The following is a 22,286-nucleotide window of genomic DNA, read 5'->3' as shown; positions in this document are numbered from 1 at the left end:
TGATACAGGGGGATGTATCTTGTAAGTGGGGATGGAATAGTCTTTAAGCAGTCTTTATGCCTGGAAACTCTACTTTGAGGCTGAATAAAGAAACCTCAGCAGTATCCAGTGGACCTGAATTGGCAGATTTTTTACTGTCAGTCTGGACTCTAGCTCACAAATGCTTATGTGCATGGCTAAGCTACAACTACTTCTGCCAATTTTCTGCTCCAAATCTTTTGCTGGTTTTGGAGTCCCTCTGCAAATGTCCACAAGAAACAGGTTTTATTTCTTCATGTCTGCTTGTATGGAAGATGACTTGTTGCAGATGAGAACGGAGCTATGCAGCATTAAACTGGCCCATTTTTTACTAGCACCTCTTGGTCAGTCTATCAACAGCTATAAAAAGCTTTTAAAAAGAATCCATATGCTCACCCCTTGTCCAGAAATAATCTTTCAACAAATGTCAGCTAAGTCAAGCTCATGTCATTTGATTTTTAAAGCATTTAAAAAAGCACTGAAAAATAAAATAAAAAAACTCTTCTGATATTTCTTCAGTGGCCTCCAAAGTCTGCTAAAGGTGAGCTTTGTGAAAATGAGAAGCTGTAGCAGCTGCCAGCAGGTGACTTTTTGGTGTCCTGCAGACTGCCTGCCCTGCAGATTTATTTTTCAAATGAGAGCTGCCATCAGTCTGAGCTAAAGGACAGCACAGGTGCAGACAGGGTAAGGGAGAGGCTCAGCTCAGGTGGGACCAGAGCTCACCCAGTTAATTTGCTACCTCCAGCTGCTTTGAGCATTTCTAGTTTTTATGTTGTGGTTTTCAGTGTTTGCATGATTGAATTGTACAGCAATTCCTCCTCTTCTTGTGTGCTTTGTCTTACTTTGGAGCCTTTTCTTTTCTTGCCGTGGACAATAAGGGTTCTGAGCTGCCCGCAGTAAAAAACGTGACACTCAAATGAAATTCTGGTATCCCTCATGAAGGGTGAACTAAGAGACTTTCAAACTAATTTTCATGAAAATTCTCCACAAAGAGGCACAGGTCATTAACATGTAGTGGTCTTTCACCTGGAGTTGCTGCTTAATGAAGAGAAAAATGGAGAAAAACTTCATGTTGAAGCTTACAGCAAAAAGTTGCATTCAAAATAATTCTCTTTGAAACATTTTAAATGGTATTTATTGCTTTGATGTTGCCTTCATCATATTTTAATGCTTAATTAAAAATAAAACTACAAGCATCTGAAATTATATTGTACCTTAAAGCTCAAATAGGGTAGTTTTTTTGCTGAGACAAAAGAAAATGTCAGGCTGTTTGATGTTGGGTCACAGGAGAGGAGCACACTGTTGGCACGGATGCGTGTGATGTTGGTTTCCATGGGAATACTGATGTGAATGAAGATTACTTATGGGAATAAGGGCATGAAAGAGAAAGTCCACAGGCTCCAAGGAAAAGTTAGTGAGAGAAATCTATAATTGTGGGTAGAGTCTGCAGTGGTTTCTCATTGTGACAGAGTGCTGGATGGAAAGAGAGGACTCCGCTCTCGTTCCTTAAGGATTTGTCAGGGCCGTGCTATCGGATTCCTCATCTGCCCTGAACATAATGAACGAGCAGGGCCTGGAGCAGCTGGGCTGTCTCTGAGCTGCAGTGCCCTCACTGACTGCTCCACGCTCCTCATGGGTGATGTCAATGGCAGCAAAAGGCTTTGTGCTTCTCTCTCTCACCTTGTTTTTTGTGTTTCTCTCTTCACCTTGTTTTTCCCTTCTGTCTTTCCTGCGTTCCTTGGTTTTGTGTCTGAATAATTCTGTTTCCACATAGGTACCCACCAGACTCCAATTTTGCAGTCACTGGAGCCTCCAGGTGACACTTTAGCTGCCACAGCAGTTGCTTTAAGGGTGGATGTTGCTGAAAGAAAAAAATGCCAATTGTATAATTTACCTTTCCTACAGGCAAAGCACACAGTGCTGGCTCCATCAACTCTTACAGTGTGGCTTTGGCCTGTGTGGTGCTCTAGGTCTGGCTGCTGCACACACCTGGTCCTTTGGATAAAGGACAACTCTTTGAAAAGAAAGAAATAAAAATGGTGTCTACGCCTTGATGCTTTGCTGATATCAGATAACCTGTGCTTTGCTTTTCAGATAATATTTTTTTACCCCTACATGAGCGCAGGTGTTTTCCAGTGTTAAGGTAAAGTCAGTGCATTAACTGTTACTGCAGGAATGAAAATGAATGTGGAGAGGGGAGGCTGCAAAAACCAGTGTGCTGCTTTTTTAGAGTGATGAATCTGTGTTCCACTGACCTAGGAACAAAGTCCAGATGGTCCCATTCAAAGAGGGCTTGTAACAGAGGCTCTGTCATTGCCAGTGCATGAATGTGTGTCTGCCACACATTCTTAATTTTGACATACCTGCTGTTAAAGTGCCCTGTGCTCCGGGCTGTTACCTGAAGGCACCCACAGCTGGGAGGAGGTGGTTCAGCTTTCTGACTGTGAAGGATGTTATTTCTTCTGGGGGAATTACAAGGACACCTGTTGTTGCCTGAATAGATTGGAGCCACTGGCTCTTTTGGTTCAGGGCAGCAGATAATGATCCGTGTTTGTGGCTGCAGGTCAATGTTGATGCAAACCAGGCTGAAGTCAATGAGTCATTACCAATCCCAGGAGAAGCTGAGGCCCATTAGGACACATTATTTAAGCAGCCTATCTTACAGGATGCAGCAGAACAGAAAATACTCTGAGAATCTGCCATTGTTTTACTTTTTATAATTGTAAGTACTTGTTTAAGACTGGAATGCTGACCCTGTGGTCTCCAGTCTGTTCCTGGTGGACAGGGCTGTGAGGATAAACAGGCACCACAGCAGCTGGCACTCATAATCCTGCTTGGCAGCCTCAGCAGAGCAGCAGGAATGTGCATGAGCTCAGGCACTGAACAGCTCCCTTTCTAGGGATGGGTTTCAGGTGTGCTGCAGTGGAGCTTCTTGCTTCACCTGCAGAGTGTCAGGTTCAAAGAAATGCTGTTAAACATTGGTTTAAGTCACTGCTGTGGTGCTTGGTTGGGCAGGATGCAGATTGAGAGTGCAAGTAAATGCTTTGCTGTGATTTGTCCTTCTGGCTGATTAGCAGCCCCTTGGTGTGCTGTTGTTGAGCACTATTAAGAACCTCACAGCATTTGTTTTTTTGGTTAATTTTATTTCTCATGAAGGTACTGGAGAAGTATCAGGATGAGAGGACTAACCAACATGCATAGGTACTAAAATAAATGGAGAAAGCTTGGTACAGGTAGAGGGTAAGTAAAAATGCACCCATAAGGCTTACAAATGACAAAATTTCAGAATTTTTTGTAACAGAGTGTGACCAGTGTAGCACTGGCAGATGATCTCAGTCATTTTCTATACAAATGTATCATGCTTTTGAATTGTCTGTTTTTCAGGGGCCTGAGTTGATGAATAAATACGTTGGTGAGTCTGAACGAGCAGTGAGAGAGGTGAGAAAGGGCAGGCTGTGGATAACATTAGATACAAAGCTTCCTTGGCTTTCAAATTCTTCTCTGCTTATGAGGTTACCATAAAACTTTCTGAAAAACTCCTTCTGGTGTAAGCTTAAAAAAGGAAAGAAGAAAATGAAGCAGCAGCGATATTTAGCTTTCTCCTGCAATGATACATGTTGAATTTGGGATCCTGTGGCAGCTTTTACTACTCTTTAAAAGAAAATCTGTTTTAAAATAGAAACAACCCAAGACAAGACAGGCTGATGTCTGTTACATGAAGCTCTGTCACTCTTGAGGTGTGCAGGGATTAATAGTGTACTGTAAATGCTTCCTTTGCTTAAAACTGGGTATTTGATTGGTTGTTTGTTTTTTTTTTTTTTTTGGTAGATCTTCAGGAAAGCCAGAGCAGTGTCTCCTTCAATTCTCTTCTTTGATGAAATAGATGCCTTGGCAGTTGAAAGGGGAAAGTAAGTAATCCTGTTAGAAAAACAACAGACACTATTTCCTGATAAATTATTCTTACACTGTACATTCACAAATTTATTTGTCTTTCTAGAATTATTTTATTAAATATCTTCATTCTTTATACAGAAGGGTAATTTGTGACTTTTACTCAAGCCTACTTAACTTGGCATAAACAGGTAAGCTGATGGAGTTCCTCCTTTCTCATCTCATTAGCAGGAATGAATCTACTGGTTCTCATGCTCTTTGGCTCTTTTCTGTGGTTTTACCTTTTATTTCCAGTGACTTAACTCCTTTCTTTTCCCAGGGTTGTTGCCCTGGCCTAATTTGATGTCTCCATCAAGCAAACAGTAGGATCATAAGCTACATAACACAAATTTCCAAGGAGAATACTCATAAAACTAAATTTACACCTATGTTTAAATGTTTTGCAAGACTGGAAAAACTTCATTAAAAGATTTGGGAACACTTGTGTCCTTTCATGTGTGACATTAAGAAGAGATTATTGTGCAAGCAGCTAATAGTATTTTTTCTAATATCCTGCTTTGTGATGGTTCCAAGAGATGTTTAGTTCATGTCTGAAGTAGATTATTGCAGTTTTTAGTTGCCACTACAGCATTTAAAATTTGACAGGCTCTGTAAGTGGACTTTCTTGGGGGATACCTCATTATAAGTGTAACTGCTACTTGCTGTTGCAATAAAGATTTTTATACTGTTTTATTATGCATGAGACGCTACCAGGTAGGTGCATTAGAAAGTATTTGTCCTGTTTGAAGGCACATCAAAACTTCAACATTTTTCTGAGAAAAAGCTCCCTCAGCATCCCTTTTCTTTTTCTTTTTTCTTCTGTATTGCAAGAAGGATAACAGGAAAGGACAACAGGTGTAATTTTGATGTTTTGGTGACACAAATAAATTATTTGTGTCACAGGAGGTGGCATCACGTGTAGCATAGAGCTGCCCTGTGAAGCTGCTAAGAAATGAACATTCTTACTTTTGAAAATTCAAAATCTGATTGAAGATGTTTTCTTCTGAGTCCTTCTCATGTGCAATGTCTGCAGCTGTGAAATTTGTGAGCTTCCTAGAAGTGCTATGCACTGAAGCAACAGAGAAATTGCAAAATTATTTGCTTGAATCAAGCCAGTGGAGAGGACAAAAACAAATCATCCCCTGCTGTAATTGTTAATGTGTTTAGCTTCCAGAACTAGTACTTCATGAAGATCAAACCTCTTGGAAGGTTAAGCTATGATACGTTTTAAAGAGTTTTTTCACACAGTGCCCTGGAGGTGGTGAATTTCTTTGTTTGTTTGTTTGCCTTTTTAGGGAGTAAACAACCTGATTTTACCTTACCTGGGACTGTCTGTGGGGGGTAGTAGTCCTGGCACAGCTTGCCGAAGAATGTGGTGTGACCTGCTGCAGTGGTGTGCTGGAGACATCTGGTTTTGGAGCTTTAAAAAGAACAGGGCGGGACACACAAATATTTCATTGTCAAATCTGAACCAGATGGGAGGTAAAATATGTAGCAGAGTTCTCATAAAATTCATCTGAAATTAAATGGTGTAGGAAACCAGACAAGGCACTTATTAAAAATGGCCCTTTTTTACAGGCTGACTTTGCACAGTAGGAATTTGCAAATGCACTAGAGATGCTAACGATTTGTGGCCTCTGGAGATCCATTTCCTGTACTATTACTGACTGTGCTGAAGTTTTCAAGGAAACACCTGTTTATATTGTCTCCCCATTCCCTCTGTTGGCTGAATTAGTTTTCTTTGCCTTGGCAGTGAAGAGCACTCGGTGATACAGCTTTGTGAGAGTTTAAATCCTTGATAGGATGCTGTGGGCTTTGTGCAGAATGTGCTACATTCCATATTTCCTGGGTAGGCAGCCTCTCCTGATCCTACCAGGGTATGTCCAGAAATCCAGAGAATCTGAAACTGTTAAGTTGTGGGAGTAATTTTACCTATAATTCTGATCAGAAATATAGATGTGAAATAACCTTGAGTAAATCCCTTAATGCTTTTGTTCTTCAAAGCACCCTGCCAAGTATTCATTAACTCATTATTTAGATTTGACCAAAACTTGTGGTTGTTTTGCTCCCAGCCTTCTGTAGAGATCACTAAACAATCCCTTCTCAGCAGCAGGGGCATATGAACAAATAGATTTTGTAATTAAATAAGTGTAGAGGTAGACAAAGAAAGTGAAGGAATTTTCTTGTTTGGGCCATTTGTGATAACTGCTTTGCATCAGGTAGTGGATTCTGTCACTGCACAAGCCATTGTGCGAATACCGTGGCTACACTCAGTTATGCCACAGTGTTTTTTATTTATTGCACATTCCCAAGCCGTAATTCATTCCATAATTCTAATACATCTAACACGCTACCTAATGTAACTCTCGTGTAGCAGTTTTGGTTTACAAAATCTATTTGTGTGTGTTTATTAGTTAGAGCTAACAGTACTTTGAAGTCAGCAAAAATTATAGTAATTAACATTGTTCACTGCCAAAATGTTTTATTTGGGAAAGTTTATTTCTTATCCAGCCTGCTTAGAAGTTCCATATATTTTATTGATATGAACAAAGCTCCTGGATTTTTTCCTTGTCTGCCCATGCCCTCCCTATTTTGCATGTAGTGGGCACACTAATAAATATTGATCAAGGAATTAAGAATGTGGGCAGGATACATACTAGTTTTAAGGACAGTTTATTAAAATATAATCCTGCAACTCTGAAGAAAAATAGTTCAATGTAAGGAGCTTGAGACAAAGATCTGATGATCCTTGATGCAAGAAGCTGAGAGAGTGATTCTGAATTCTGATTCTTGAGTTTCCAGTGTGGCAGTGAAGATGTAAAGATACTTTGAGCTGTGTTCACTTCTTCATGTTGTTCTGTTACTCTAAGCTTCTAATGCTCATGGAGGATTTTTCCATTTCTTTCTGATTTATGTTGAGATGTTCAAGTAAGTTTAGAGAGAACTGAAAATGAAAAATTTGTGGCTCAGTGGCCTGACTGTAGAGAAAAAGGGAGGCATTCACCATGACTGTTTCTAAAGAAAAAATTATAAACCTTCAGCAGAAAAGATGGTAGAAAGTTAGATGCGTCACAGTGAGGTCTGAAGAGGAGAAATTACTGAGAAAGGGAAAACTTCTTCAGTCATGCAGCAGGAGAGGTGAACCATGAGATGCACGGAGCCTTTTTTCTCTGCTTTGTGGTTTTAGTTAGCATTTTCTTGCACAAGCAGATTATGACTTTTTCTCTGCTTTCCCCATACTTTTGAAAGATGCTGTTATAACTTTTTGTAGGGCAGATTGCACCGAAGCAGGACTGGTCCAGATAGAGCAAAGTGTGAGCAGCAAAGTTTGCCTTGAAGTAATCCTGTGCCTGCACAAAACTTGGGAGACTTTACAAATTACACAGCTGCTGAGAGTTATGGGTATTTGTTACCCTCCGTATCCTGACCATGTAAAACCTAATTCTTCTGGCCATTAGGGGTTGCCAAGAGGGAAATGGCTTGGTAATTAGACTTGAAAGTGATGAATGAACTTGGGTCTGTGTAAATGCAGTGCAGACAGTCTGTTTGCTGAACTTCAGAAATCTCCGTGCTTTGGAAATGGGACATTGTTTATATAAGTAGGATTTTTAGGATTTTTCGGCAAGAGACATCCTTTTCTTGTTTTTCAGAAGCAAAGCATTTCCCCTTTAACTGCAAGTCTCTGTAATGTAGGATGGGAAATGCTGCAGACTGCTGTGAAAGGCACTGATAAATTCTGTTTTCCAAGGGGAAGAAAGAAAAGGCAGACAAGGGACAAAATCAGTACCTTGCCTTTGACATGTGGAGGCTAAAAGTTGGTAGATGATTATTGCTAACCTTTTTAGAGTGAGGATGGAAGTGACAAAGTGGAGGGACTTTGGTACCAATCCCCTGAAACCACAGCATGATGGTGCTTTTTTTGGGAAAATATATTATCCTGTATGCTGGGGGAAGGATAGATAGATTCCTAAGCCACAATTTAAAATAGTCAGAGCCACTGAAAGACACACTGTTTTCACTTTAGGTATTAAAATTTTTGCAGTCTCAAGTTGTGAGTCTCTCAGGCTTTTAGAAGAACCTTTGAGAAACAGGTTCTCTTCTGTAATGTACCACCTCTGCCTTGAACAGGGATAGTGATAAATCTTCTCTTTTTAAACCAAGACATCTTTCTGGGATATTTTAGCTCATATTTATTTATCCTCTACACTTGTACTTGTCATTGTATTTTAGTGCCTGTGCAAATTCCCTGATGCAATGGGCAGCATCTGTCATTGAAGGAGCTCAGTGTGTTGCATCCAGAAATGAAACCCACAGGCTGAATTCTGTAGGGATGCAGCAAAAGGGAGAGTATTTTGGCAGAAATCCACCTTGCACAGGGTAATTAGCAGTACTGAAGCTGGAGGAAGTATTATCCCTCTGATATTTCTCATGCAAAGACAGAAGGACATGAACGAAGTATACCTGGAAGATACGGAGTTTCCCCCTGCCGTGCTTGTTATGAGGGACCCACTTCTTGTTCAGCTCAGACAAAGAACTTTGTGTTTCTGGCCTCTGTTGGCACTGGTGTCCCAGAGCTGGGGGACATCAGCTGATTCCCTGCAACATCTGAGCCATGTTTGCATATGATGGAGAATTGAGGCACTCAAAACTTTTGTGGCTGCTGTATAAATTCTTTAAAGTTTTGGAATTTGTTATCCACACAAATACTGTCTGGGGAAAAAAGCTGCGTCCCTAGTGCCAGCTTTTATTTTAGGCCTAGCAAAGACTGGTGAAAGAGGAAAGTTTTGAAACAATTTTATTTTCCAGTAAAGCTTGTAATTGATTTTGGAAGAGCAGTTTTAACAAATTACTCATAGTTCATGTGTGTATACAGTAAATGTCTGCAATCCCTTTAATTTTAAAGTAATCTGGTTAGTGCTTTTGGCTATCAAGAATCCTGTATCATAATGTGGTTTTGAATCTCTGTTTCTTCCTTTTTGTTTACAAAACCCCAATAATTTCTAACTTCTCAGCCTACATTATAATTTGGATATTTGAAGTCAATAGAGACTTTCACTAACATCAGTGAAAGCAGGACTGGATCCATAAACCCTTTTCTTGAAGTCATCATTTTAATGATAGGCAGGAGGAACATAATTGTAACTAAAATTTATGAACAGTGAACCTATTATACATAAATATTGTTATAATGAAATGAAATCCAGTCCAGTTAGTTACTTCCAGGTCTAAAATACTTACAGCTTAAACTGTGCTTGCTTGCCGGGTAGACGTGATTGATTACAGATTTAAACTTGATTAACTTCCAGGAATGCACAGAGGAGAAATGCTGAGAAAAACAGAATGAAAGGAAGTGGGAAATTTACTGTGCTTCAGGTGTGTGCTTGGTTTGGGGTTGTTTTTTTATTTTGTTTCATTGCTTTTTTTTTAAGGCAACATCAGTGTTAGCAGAATAGGAGAACTCATGATGGCATCCTTCCTGTCTGCCAGGCAGTGCTAGGGCAAGCTGCAGGTGCGGGCTAATGCCAGTCTTCCATGGATGTGCATCTGGAATTAGCTCCAAGCAGATGGAAATGGGTGATGGATCACCACCTAGGCACTCAAGCGTTTGGAGATGTGCTTGGGGAAAGCACTCTGGAAGAAAGCCTGTTGATTCCAAAACTGTCTCAAGCTGGCTCCTTTCCTCCCTTTCTTTCCTTTCACTGTGTTTCATTTTTCTGGGCCTACTTCATTAACTTTTGGAAGCTGCAATAATGAGAAATTTAGGTGAGTGGAAGAGGCTGCTTACACAACTGTGAAGGATAATTAGGATGTGTCTGCAACTGCCTGCAGGCCATTTGTTTGACAGCTGAGCACTGTTTCCTGTTTTTGCAAAGCTCATCATCTTTTTAGGAAAGCTTGCTTGCAAGCTAGAGACCACTCAAGGAGTACTTGGAATTCTTTTATTTTTCTGTGCTCTCCTAATGCCTTGCAAACCAAATTAAATGAACTGCATTTAATTGGTGAATCGACAGTTGGCAAAACATCCTTTTGGCATGGAGGTGACAATGAAGATAAATATTCTACCCAGACTGAATTTCCCATGCTTTGCCTGGGTTTCCTCTGGATATTTTCCTTCTGTGGTGTTTGTATTTTGTGCTTGAGAACACAGGGAAGATATGAAACAATATGGTGGGTAGTAGTTGATACAGTTGGTGTGTACAGGGTCCAGCAGCATCTAAGTGTAAGGTGCTGATAGAGGGAAGGGTTGAGGATCATCTTCTTGCAGGGTTTTCCTCATCACACAGGCAGGAAAATTCCCTCCCATGAGGAAGATTTGTTGTCTGAGCACTAAAGGAGCTTGTGTACTAGAATGTTTTGGGGTTTGCCTTTTTTTTTTTTTCAATGAATAGTGAAGCCTTAGGTGATAATATTAAAGATTTGCATGCTGTATGTTCTTAGGCTTTTTAACAATATCCAGACCTGTAGTATCTGTAGTGGTCTGAATAATGATCATTGAAGTTGTACCGTTCACATGATACAACATTCACAGAAGTAAGTTTGGCCCACTATTTTTTTTTATATTTGACAAGCCTGCTTTTCCTGCTATGGCAGCGTCCATTCTGCTGGACAAAATGCCCCAGTGATGGAATTTTTGCACAAAATTTGATATCTGGGACCGTCCTGCAGTTACTGTCTTCCTGGTAATGCTATTGGAGTAGATAATTTTTTATTTTTCAAGTGCTGTGGAAAACCTTAACCTGCCAAAGGCGTGTTTCAGCCGAGCTGGTGAGGGAGAGCAGTAAAAGCGTGTGACAGTTAATTAGGCTCGCGGCAGCCGGATGGAAAAGCCGGCCTTGGCAGGTGCTCCTTGCTGACAGGTTCCCCCTGCGCAGCCCCCACGCAAATGTCAGACTCAATAAAAATCCTTCAGGCCGTGCGAGCGGGGCGGCTCTCGCGTGGGAGTCTGCTGGCAGGGCGCTTCTGTATTTCAGGGACCTTTCTCCTCTGTAGTTCACAGAGAGTCCTGCCAGGAGGGTCTATTTCAACCTGTTCACATTTTTTTGATACCGAGCATTTTGTCCTGTCAATGAGTTTTACATTTGTTTTGATATGAAATTATTTCCAGCGGTTTCAGTGAAAGGGTTATTTGAGATGATACTTCGTCCACAAGTATTTTTAAAACCTGTAAATTTTGATTATGATTGCGATTCTTTTGTTTGAGGGGGAAAAATAATAAAGCCAGGTTTTATCCGTGTGTAAATCTTGCCCGATGGGATGCTTTGGAGGAGAAGTGGGCCCTTGTCACAAAACCTGCATTATAGATTTCAGCTATGTGGGGATTAATCCATCTGCAGTAATTTATCCTGGATACTTCTCCTGAGGTCAGTCTCTGACCTCACAGCTCTGCCTGAGGTAGGGTCAGCTGTGCAGGAGAGGGGTCCTCCCAGACATCCTCCTGCTTTTGCAGCCTCACAGTTGCTGTGATGTTAATAGCTCTCAAAATGTTAGTGTGTGAAGATTTCCTGCATTTCCACATCTACAGTTTAGCAGTATAATTAAATTAAGGTCCTGATTCTGAAGCCAAGGTGTTCTGACAAGCCATTGAAGTCAATGGTGGGATGGAGAGTCACTGGTTCTCCTTTATGAGATTTAAGTGGTGGTAGAGACTTAAATACATTTTTCAGTGAGAATGACATCTGGTGTTGGAAAGCCAGTGAAATGAGTATTTTTTCAGAAGTGCTCTAGATGGTCAGATGATGCAAATGTATGTTTGTTTTAGTTCACAGTGGTGGTGCTTACCAAATTTCATCTTGGGGTGAAACCACAGTGACTGCATTCTCTGGCTGTTTTTAGTTTTCAAATATTAAAAAATCTGTTAGAAAAAGGGTGGGGAGGGAGAAAGGAAATTAAATAAGTAAAAGTGTACAAAACAAGAAGTTTCTGTCAAAAAAATGCCTATAGCAGGAAGGGTAACAGATTTAAATGTGATTTCATACATCTGGTTATGTCTGGAAACGAAATCTTCTTGGCTTGAAGATCTGTATAAGCTGTGAACTGTATGTACTCCTTGGTGCAGTGATAGGATCAGGCTGTGGTTGCTTTTATATCCCCTGGAAGAAGTATGAGAGTGGTTTAAGGTGTCCAGGGGGAAATTTCAGTGCCCACTGATACATGAATCCAGCTGGCTTGAATGGTCATTGGATATAGCCAGAGGAGATAGAAATAAAAGCTGTGGAGAGCCCTCTCCTGCTATATTGATGTTGGAGCTGGTGCTCCTGATCTATCAGGACAAAGGCAGAATTAATTCAGATTAATTGTGAGTCTTTGGTATACTGTAGAATACATGGTTTATTCTGCCAAAATGTGTATTGGGAATGCCTTTAGCCAAAGTAAAATACCAAGAAGAAGTTTGTCTTTCATATTCAGTGTGGATAGTCTTACCTGACGGGCTTCAGAAGTCTTTTCTGAAAGCTGAGTGCATGTGCAGGAGTGCACACGTGCTTTGTCTGAGACTGGTGGGACACTTGCAGGATTAGCTGGAATATCACACAGGAGGATTTCTATCTCTAACTGCTGTAATTACCTTCTCTACCTTTAAAAACTTCACTGAGAATTGTAAATAAAGTGCGGTTGGCAAAAAATTAAAACAACACATAGCCTAATGTATTTCATTAGGGCAGCGCCAGCGGTTGCCTGAAACTCTCAGGCAGGCTCCTCTTTGCTCACACATTTTTTATTTCAGAGGTATTTCTGGTTGGGGCACGGCTCCTGGTGCACACAGCCGTGCACACACATGGCCCTGCGTGGATTATGTGAGGGGCTTAGCTCTGGCTGCCTGGATTTGCAGGCAGCGTGTTGACAGGAAATTAGTTTGTACCAGGACGTGCCTTTGGAGAACCATTTCCAGGCAGTTGTGAGGATGACATCAACGTGTGGCGGTCAGGTGGAGGCACAGGGGGGCCAAGGCAGCCCCTTGGCTGGAGGCTGGTTTTACCAGTGCCTCTGTGGGACTGGAGGGTTAATCGTGGTTTGTTTCTCTGGCTGCTGCTTGCGTCAAAACTCCGGGCAGCCTTAATGGACGTTGCCTGTGTTAATTTGGAAGCCTGGTGGGAAAGCATGGGAAAATGGAAAATCGCATCCTTGCGTGTCACCCCTGGAATGAACGGCTCGGGCAGCACCGGAGCTCTCGGAGCACACCGTGGCCCTGAGGCAGCTCCCAGCAGCTGGGGAAGAGATTTCTCCCTATGCCTGCCTGGGATTTTTATAGGGTGTCCTGTTCAGCCAAAAGCTCATTTATTGTAGGCCTTGCTAAAATGGTGTGATAGCTTAGTGAACTGTGTAAATAAAAGCACTGACATCAGAAATCCATGGTGTCATAGGAACCAGGGACTTCTTCACTTGATACTGATTTTTTTATTGATGCTTTTTGCATGCGTGGACTTAAAATTGTTTAATTTGCTTTTAAGAGATAATAATAATGCCCCTAATAATGTCCTACAAGCCCTGCTATTGTTTGAGCTGTGTTATACGATGAGTGATTGCCTAATTTCAGTTTTCTGATGATGCCCTAGTTGTGTGGAAGTCTTTGCAAAGTGCATTTCTCTGTGGGGATTTTCCTTAGAATAAGCACATCTTTAATGTGTTGTTGTTTTTTTTTGTTTTGTTGGGGTTTTTTGTATTTGTTTGGTTTTTTTTTTTTTGTTTTGTTGTTGGTTTTTTTTTGTAGTCAGAAGCTTGTAAGGGAAATGTTTATATTGGGGAAAGATGTAATATCCGTTCTAGCCACCTCTCTCTAAAATGAAATATTTCTTTTTTTTTTTTTTAAGGAAACAAGGAAAAGTTTAGCATCTCTTCCAAAGTCTTCTAGCTTCAGATCATCTCAAATAATGCTAATATTTTTTTGTCCCAGTTTTACAGTTATGTTTTCCTTTGGTTAGCATTTTCTTTTGCTCAGTCTGTTGGGTATAAAGTAGAGTAAAATTGAAACTCATGCAAGATGGGAGGCCTGGATCCCTACTGAGACTAGCTAATGTTACAAAGTTGATTTTAATTTCCTTTAAGCTGTGTCTCTTTCCAAAAGCATTTGCTATCCATGTCCAACACCTGAAGTGTTTTATCACACTCAGCCCTCTCTAAGTCAGTGGGACTGTGACCCATGGGTACATTAGAAATACTCAAATATGGCTTGGGAATTTCCAGTGTGGCTGCAGAAACTCCAGAATCTGACAACCAGGTAACCCAAGTCCCTTCTCTAATATTTCTTAGCAACCTAGATGTTTTACTCTCTTAGCCAACATTTATTATAGCTCCTTTAAGATGTTTTCCAGACTGGGTGTGAAAAGTTCACTGTTGTGCTCTGGAAAATTGCAGAACTGGTTGTAGGATAGGAAAGTTAGGGGATTTATTTGGAGCTGTACAACAGTGATGGAGCCATTGCTGTTGCTTTGGCTCTGGGACATCACTGTGGTGGCAGTGCTGCAGCAATATATCTGTATGTAACTGTACAACTGTGTTTGTGCACTCTCTGATGGAAATAATTGAAGCACTTACATTTTAGTATATTTAATTTTTTTATTTTTTGGAAAATGAAAACATCAGGAGGATCGTACTGCACTTCTGTGTATGTAGGTGCCTATTTATCTCTATAAGCCTTAAATAGGACTTTTGGAAAAGGACTTTCAAAAAATTTGAGTTTAAAAAATTATCTCAGTCCTGGTCTGGTTTTAAGTATCAGACTTCTTTTTGCTTCTTAGTTTATAGGGATCCAGAACAACTGGAGAGATTAATTTTTTAAATTAAATTGTATTGAAAGGAGCCTATTTAAGGGCAGAGAAGTAAAACCTTCCCTTGTGCAGCAGAGGAGGGAATAGCCTTGGAAGAGCAGTCTCATTGGTGAAAGATGATGGAGGTGTGTGCCTGCCATCCAAAGGGGAAGGTTGTGTGGAAAACTGAGATTTTGGTGTGTGCCAAGAGAAGGATTCTCAGTTTCTGGCCAAGGAGGATAAAACTCACATTTTTGGTACAATCTCCAGCTGCTGTCCCTAGCCTGCTTCAATTTCCCTGCCCCTTCTCAGCAGAGGGAATACTTGATGCTTGTCTGCTGAGGTTTTTCACATATTGGTGATTTTAAAGCTGGAGTTTTCAGGTTTTTTGTGTTGGGTTTTTTCTCTGGTGTCTGGAAAACAGAGTTAAAGGACTGACACTGCAATTATGAGGCAGTTGGTCAACACTCAATTTATTCTCACATGATGGAGAGAATATAAAAATGTAGAGCAACTCTGCAAAACACATAACTGCCTAATTTTTTATACTGCATAGGATGGTGTAAGCTCTTACTTGGATGGTGCTAAAAATGAAGGTTTGTCTGACTAGTAACGAAGCAGCTTGAATTCAGTTTTCTTAAAAATGTTTATTCCAGATACCCACATTGTGCTAAGTTCTTTACAACCTCCATAGCAGGGCAATAATAAAAAAACCCCTCCAAATCTCAGTTGCTTTGCTGAATACCAAGAAAACCTATGGAACTCAAATTCTCTGATTTAGTTTTAGTCACTTCATATCACTGATGCCGTTTCAGAGGTTGAAGAGGAAAATAAATGTTATGAAGAATTAAGGCAAAAAGGTGCATCCCTGTGAATTGGAAAGAATAGTGTATCTTTTCCTTTCTCCTATTTCTAGGAAGGCAATGATAATGCTGTGACTTTTTTTTCTGTAAATCAGCTCTTCAGGTGCTGGGAATGTAGCAGACCGTGTCTTGGCTCAGTTGCTGACGGAAATGGATGGGATAGAACAGCTGAAGGACGTGACAATCCTGGCAGCTACGAACAGACCGGACATGATAGACAAGGTACAAATGGATGCACTGTTTATATCCTGTTCCTCTTGAAAAGACCAGATTTTTGTATAGTTCCATCCTCTTAGTCTCCAAACTGCTGTCTGATCAACTTAATGATGAAGAGTTGAAGTTTGGAAATGAAGACAAGGCAGAGCAATGGTCCATGTCCCTCACTTTTTTTCCTCTCTGTACAGAATTTTTAACAGAAAAAAAATGTTTTATGGTAGCCTTAAATATCTGTTTCCTAGAAGAAGCTTTCCTTAAGCCAAGCTCATTGAACTAGTGCAGCAACATTTCTGTCAAACGGCTGCTGTGGTTTTTGCTTCTGTTGTGTTTGTTTATGCAGGAGTTTGCTGGAGTTTGTTGGTTTCATTAGTTACTTCCTTTCAAGGATTAAGTGTCTCAGCAATTCAGTTACCAACTGTAAACAGGGAAATTTCTCCTCAAATCCCATGGCAGCTCTGCTGGTGTGACAAGAACATTTCAAGTTGTTAAATCTGGAGGGTTGTAATGCTTACTGCAGAAAACATCCAAGCACAAACCCAACCCAGCAGCCCTCTAGAAAATCCACTTTAAAACAGTTTAGCACTGTCGTGTCTTCTCACAGCTAAGTGCAGTAGATGGATCAGTCTGAAGTGATTTCCTTTAAGATATGATTTGTAGTGTTGGTAAGATTCTTTATTCCGCAGCTTTTCGCCTTCACATTATTGAATTTGATGGCATGGTAATGAATTAAGTTTTTATTATATTTTCAGAGTTTCTTATTAGTTTCTTGAATAATTCTCACATTCTAAGCTGTTTTTGGAATAGTCTTTTATGTTTTTCATGGAGCATTCAGGCATAAAGTACATATGAAATGTATATGTTTAAGGTATGGTTTGTATGCGCATGAAGTCTTGAGAAAAAAATGTGCATTTTGGCTCCAGAACACAGCCTCTTCCCTTCTGAGCTGAAGGAAGCCACACACAGCTGATGAAGACCTGACAAAGGCTTCCTCAGAGCTTACTTTGTGCATTTAGCTGCGAACCTGCCATGGCAAAGCAGAACTAGCAGAGAGTTTTCAGTAAAAGGTAATAAAACTCATCAGTGAAAAGTGTGCTTGTGCAAGTTTGAAACTTTCAAGATTTCACTTTCGTCAAATTGATTTGACAAAAGGCAGTTTGGGGTGATTGGGGTGGGGCTGTGGCTGAGCATCATCCCCAATGAGCTACAGCTGTGAGCAGCAGGTGAATGCCATTAAAGGTAACGAGTGCCCAGGGCACTGACCAACCACCGAAGGGAACAGAGGGCACACAGGTGCAGGGCATCAGTGTGGGGGGATAAAAGGCTGGGATGAGGACAAGAAGGGCAGATGCCTGCAGCCTTCTGCAGTGGTGTGGTGTTACTTTGTGTGGGCTGAAACCTTCTGATATTGTATGGTGACACTCTGTTTTGTGGCCATCTCAACTGTGATGTATGCTGTGACAGGTTTGGAGTTTTTTTGGCAACTGTTCTTTGGGGTAAGACTAAGCTGAATTTGAAAACATTCTGATTGGTGAACAGCAGGGAAATTTCCTTTGGTGTCAGTTCAGCATTCTACTGTGTTGTCTCCATCACCGCTTGGAAATTGAGTTCTATGTCGTTCTCCCTTGTGCTGGATTTCTCCTGGGCACATGGTGAACACTGCTTTCTCCTATATTAGGTTTTATTTGAAATACTGGCAAAATTGGAACAGAACTACCATGAGTTAAGGGTGCCACCCAGCAACACAGAGGACTTTAGGATAGAACCTAAGTTACTATGTACTGTACCTATATCACTCCAGATGCAAATCCACACCTCTTAGCATGGGAATGAAAGTTTTCATTTTGATATGATGCATAAAAATGTAGTGTCTTCTGTACATATGAATTTTATGGGAATAGTGAACTTTTTAAGAATGAACAACACAGTTTTGTTATGCAGACCAGACAGGCTGTACCATCCCCCTTGTCTTTTCCTGGGTCCATGCAATATTTGCAGTGCATGAGTTGTACTTTTTTCCCTTCCCTGGAAGAAAGAAGATGATACCAGAAAGCATTTGTACTTCACTAATGGGAAATCTTTCAGTAGGGGTTTTAGTTTACTCTATAATTGGCGATCCGTTTGAGAAGGTAAGAATTTGTTAAATTGATATTTTATCTGGAAATAGTTATGTATGTCAAAGAGTGAATGTCCTGTTTTCATAGGTAGGTATGGTGACTATATAGTAATTTTTGAGGGTATGACTTTTCCATATGGTATTAAAGTGCAATGCAATTTCTGTTCTCTATTTCCAAGGATTGAGAAAATGTCTGCAATGCTTTTTTGTGACTTTTTCAGTTTTCAGATCAAGAAATGCTTGAGGAATGTCTGTTTTCTGAGGTTTTTATGCTTGCAAAATTGGTAACAATCCATCCAGCATTTTAATTTATGTGCCTCCTGCTTAACTGACAATGATGTGATGATTAATCTCTTGTAATTTGCAAACAGCACGTGGGGATATCAAATATAAGGGTATTCCCCAGAGCCTAGTGCAGACTTCATTATCCCTGCAAACACTACAGTACATTGCTTTTGGAGAGTGAATAGATTTGAGTCAGACTTTATACAAAGTTATGTGTAATGGGAAACTTGTTTGGGCTTGTCATGGATGCCTATTAATAACTTATTTCTCTAAAATGTCGTGATTGTATTGAAATAATACTGCATCTTAAAGTTGTGTCTCATGTTTGTGTCTCAGCTACTTTGCATCTCATTCATGTGATGCTGGGGGGAGACTTTGGAATAGTTTCTATTTTCTGTAAGAATACAAACCCAGCACGTACTGTTTTCAGCCATGTATGGTACAGAAAGTGATTTCTCTTGGAAGGGAAATATTCTGGAACAAGATGTTCTGAACATTCTTTGAAAGTGATACAGAAACAAAACACTCTGAGTCAGTAATAATAGTAAAATCTTTCCTTTTCTTCTTCATTCTATAAGCAGAATTGATGAGCAATAACTGGAAAAACTGCCTTTTGCTTTTGGTGACTTACCCACTCAGGAGAGATTTTTCATGCCTAAAATATGTAGCAGCAACTTTATGGAGCTGCTTATGATTCAAAGCCTGTTTGTCTTTTCCTATGCATCATTTGTCCTAATGAGAGATCACTCATCCCCACATAAAGTTTTTTGAACCCTGTGTATAAATTGATCAGCTTGAAGTGAATGTTCTGTCCAAACATACATGTGAACAAGTTTCCAAGTGTGGTGTGACAGATTTCCATGGAAGAACACTAGTACCAGCTCATCAGGATTTGTATGCCCTGTTTTTCTTTTTCGCAGTGGAACCTGTGTTCCTGGTCTTTTAGTGCTGGGCTTACTTCTGGTGTTAAAAGGGTGAATTGGTATCATTACCTACCCATACAGATATCTTTTTTCCCCCTCTTAAGCAGCATTTCAAACTCCATTGGCAAAAAAGGGAAAAAAGGGAGACTGTCAGATCCCCAGGGACCTCGGTGAATGTTTTAGCAAGGAAGCAATATGCACGTTGCTGCATCAGATGGTTTTCCCTCCTGCTGGGTCACATTTGAATGTCAAACACTTTAGCTGTGATGTAAAACACGAGGTGAGGTGCTGAGTGAAGGGATGGCCCGTGGTACAGGGTGACATCCTGGTGCTCCTGACAGCTTCACTTCTCCTTATCTTGGGGCGCAGAAAAGAGTATCCTCAAATATGCTATTTGCATAAGAATGACAGGATGTGGTAGGACAAATGAAGATTAATGGGAGGCTGTGCTGTCAGCATTGCCCATTGTCTCCAGATTGATGATGGTCTGGATTTTGTCTGCATTCACGGGCTTCAGTGTAGTTTAAACTGGAAGCTCTCCTGGTACCAGAATACTGAAGAGCTGAACCTTTGCAAATTCTTTGTTAGCACAGGAGGGCAGTGCTCGGCTCCACATTTCCAACCATCCTGCTTGTTGCTATAAAAACATGTATTTTGCATATTGTGCCGGTGCAGGGGATTTTTCCTGCCTCCTTTTGCATGTTTATTTTGCTTTTAAAAAACTTTCTGCTCCCTAGCCTTCCTCCTTACTTTTTTCCTCTTCCATCACCTGTAAGTTTTGCTGCTCTTTATGTAAGCTTTGTTGACTTTATTCTATTAACCACTGGCTTTGAATTTAGCTTATTTTGTTTAAGGGTCACGTGAATAACACTGAGTTTTCTGTTCTGGTTGCATGAACAAAATAAAACAGAACTGCAGCTGATATTCTTCCTAGCAACTGCCAAGCATGAGGAAAGGGAATAAAACTCCCTTCCCCATGCTTCACTTGGATTTGAAGGAGTCTTCTGGGCAGAGAAATCAAGCAGAGATATATCAAATTGATCTGCCCCTCAAAATGTTGGTTACTCTGTAGTTATGGGACAATCTTAATTTAAAGTGGCTTGTTTTGATGATGATAAAAAAATGCATTTTAGAACCATTTGGCAGAATCAGTAAAGAAATTATAATTTCTTGCCTTCAGCAAAAGTGAATAATCTTTGCTCTTTAAAAACATCAAAGTTCACTCATTCTGAAGGCTCATGGAAGACATTCAAATATTTAAGTTTGCAGTTTTACAGGTTAAAAGGAGTAGGAAAGTATCTTGCACATTTATTCCTTGTTGTCTGGAAATGTGTATGTGCCGTTACAAAGCAGGTGATGCAGTGGCACAATCTTACTTCAGTGCCACGTCACATATTCTCCTGTTTATTATTTGCCTGTTTGTGATTTCTGTTTTGCCCACATACATTTCACTAAAGGTTATTCCTGTGTTACAACTCTGACTTGGTAGGATTTCAGTTTTCCCAAATGTTGTGTAGGACTGTAGAGTTAGTAGCCACATAGTCCATCACGTGTCTTGCAGTGGTAGGGAATGAGCAGGGTGAGGAAAGGGGGATAAGTCTCTTGCTGCCATTTCTCAGCAGTGCAGATTTCATCCAGATTTGGAGGACAGGGGACCCAGGACTGGGTGCCTTTTAGAAGGAAATGGTGCAGGAACATTTGCCTTTCCCACCTCTTGTATTCTTGCGATGCAGTATTTCGGAATAGGAATTGTATGGGAACGCAATCACCACATCTCTCCACACTGCTGAACCATTAATTATTATTATTTTATTTTAAATGCTGAAATACCTCTCTGCTTGTCAAAGGACACTCCTCGTATTCTTGCTAAACCCTGGGATTAAAAACAGCGAATGAGATTTTGTGGGTCTCCTTTTCAGTCAGCCAGCACCTAGAGCATTTACATCATCTTGTCCAGGTGCAAGTATGACTCTTTGAAATAACAGAAGATGTGGGATTTCTTTTGAAGACAAGATTGTTCTGGAGCATATAATAAATTTTCAGAAAATGAAGCTTAGGGGAAAAATGATATCAAACTACATGACATTGAAAAAAGGATCAGATATTCTAAAATACTTTCACAATTTTGGCACTATCACATTTTCCATCAATTGGTTTTCTCTGGTATGTGTTTGAGTTTTTCCTCTTAATTTTCATAAACTTGCAACTCTGACTGGGACAAAGAGGTGCTCTGTAAAGTTTTTTAGAGGTTCAACTTTATCAATAGCAGATCTTTGCATTTTAGGATGATTAGAAGCTTATTACCTTTACTTAAAAAAAGGAGCAAAAGAGTAAAATGAAATAATTGAAAAAATTTTGTGTTCTTTTCACCAAACTGAAATGGCTGAATTGATACAGCTGATGAGCAGTGTTGTTTACTGGCTGAGACTTTCAAGGGGCTGAGACCTCCAGACTTTGAGGCTGAATTGCGTAGAGAATCCACGGCTTCTAAAGATCCTGACCACTCTTACTATGCAGAGGTAGTTTTGGGGTTCATATATATATATATTTGTATCTCTTTAAGTCAAGAGCTAGGTTTTAAGATTCACCTGAATCTCCTGGTCTCCCTTCCCCCCTGCCTCCTTCCTCACAGATGAAAACTTTGTTTTCTCATGAGCACAGCAAATAAAATATTTCCAGGTGTGCAAAAGTGATTTTTGTTTCCAACTATTCAATTGTCAGAGTGTGGAGGGCTGAGTAGTAAATCAGCCTTAAGGCTGCTACGGTTTTAAAAACAAAATCTTAGTGGTGACAGCTGAAGAGCACAGTGACTTTTTCACTCAAGATTTATTACTTGCCTGAAAAGAAAGGTTGGAGGGAAAACTTGTTGGTCTGCATATTTTCTCCTTTAGCAGATATACTATAGGGCCAGGACAAGTTGGCTTTATTTTGTCTGTGAAAACATACATTTAGACAATATATGTAAAAATATAATAGTTCTGCTTCAAATAGACCAGAAGAGTTCAATACACCCTTCTCTTGTTGCTTAGAGTGGGAAGCATTCCTTGCATCAGCTCGGTCCTGTGTTTTAGCATCACTTATACTTTTATAAACTTCCCTGCAGCACATGCCAGAAAATTTCCTTCAAGGTATCAATGTGTATTTATTTCATTCCAGAGATGGAAAGGTAAAGGCCATGAGCCAAAGTTTGTTCTTA

The 22,286-nt window shown here is 40.2% G+C and overlaps 1 protein-coding gene across 1 annotated transcript in view; it reads left to right on the top strand.

Annotated features, from left to right (window-relative positions):
- AFG2A (AFG2 AAA ATPase homolog A) overlaps positions 1-22,286 on the top strand; it is a gene marked incomplete at its 5' end in the record, with an annotated part of 161,995 nt that overhangs the window by 32,933 nt on the left and 106,776 nt on the right. The window contains 3 exon segments of the mRNA XM_084204934.1: positions 3,403-3,456; positions 3,847-3,926; positions 15,649-15,775. Of these exon segments, the coding sequence (XP_084061060.1) occupies positions 3,403-3,456; positions 3,847-3,926; positions 15,649-15,775 (261 nt within the window).

This window comes from Fringilla coelebs (assembly GCF_963513975.1).
Source record: "Fringilla coelebs genome assembly, chromosome: 4".
NCBI lineage: Eukaryota > Metazoa > Chordata > Aves > Passeriformes > Fringillidae > Fringilla > Fringilla coelebs.
The sequence above is the reverse complement of the archived record's forward strand: the minus strand, read 5'-3'. Positions and strand labels throughout refer to the sequence as shown.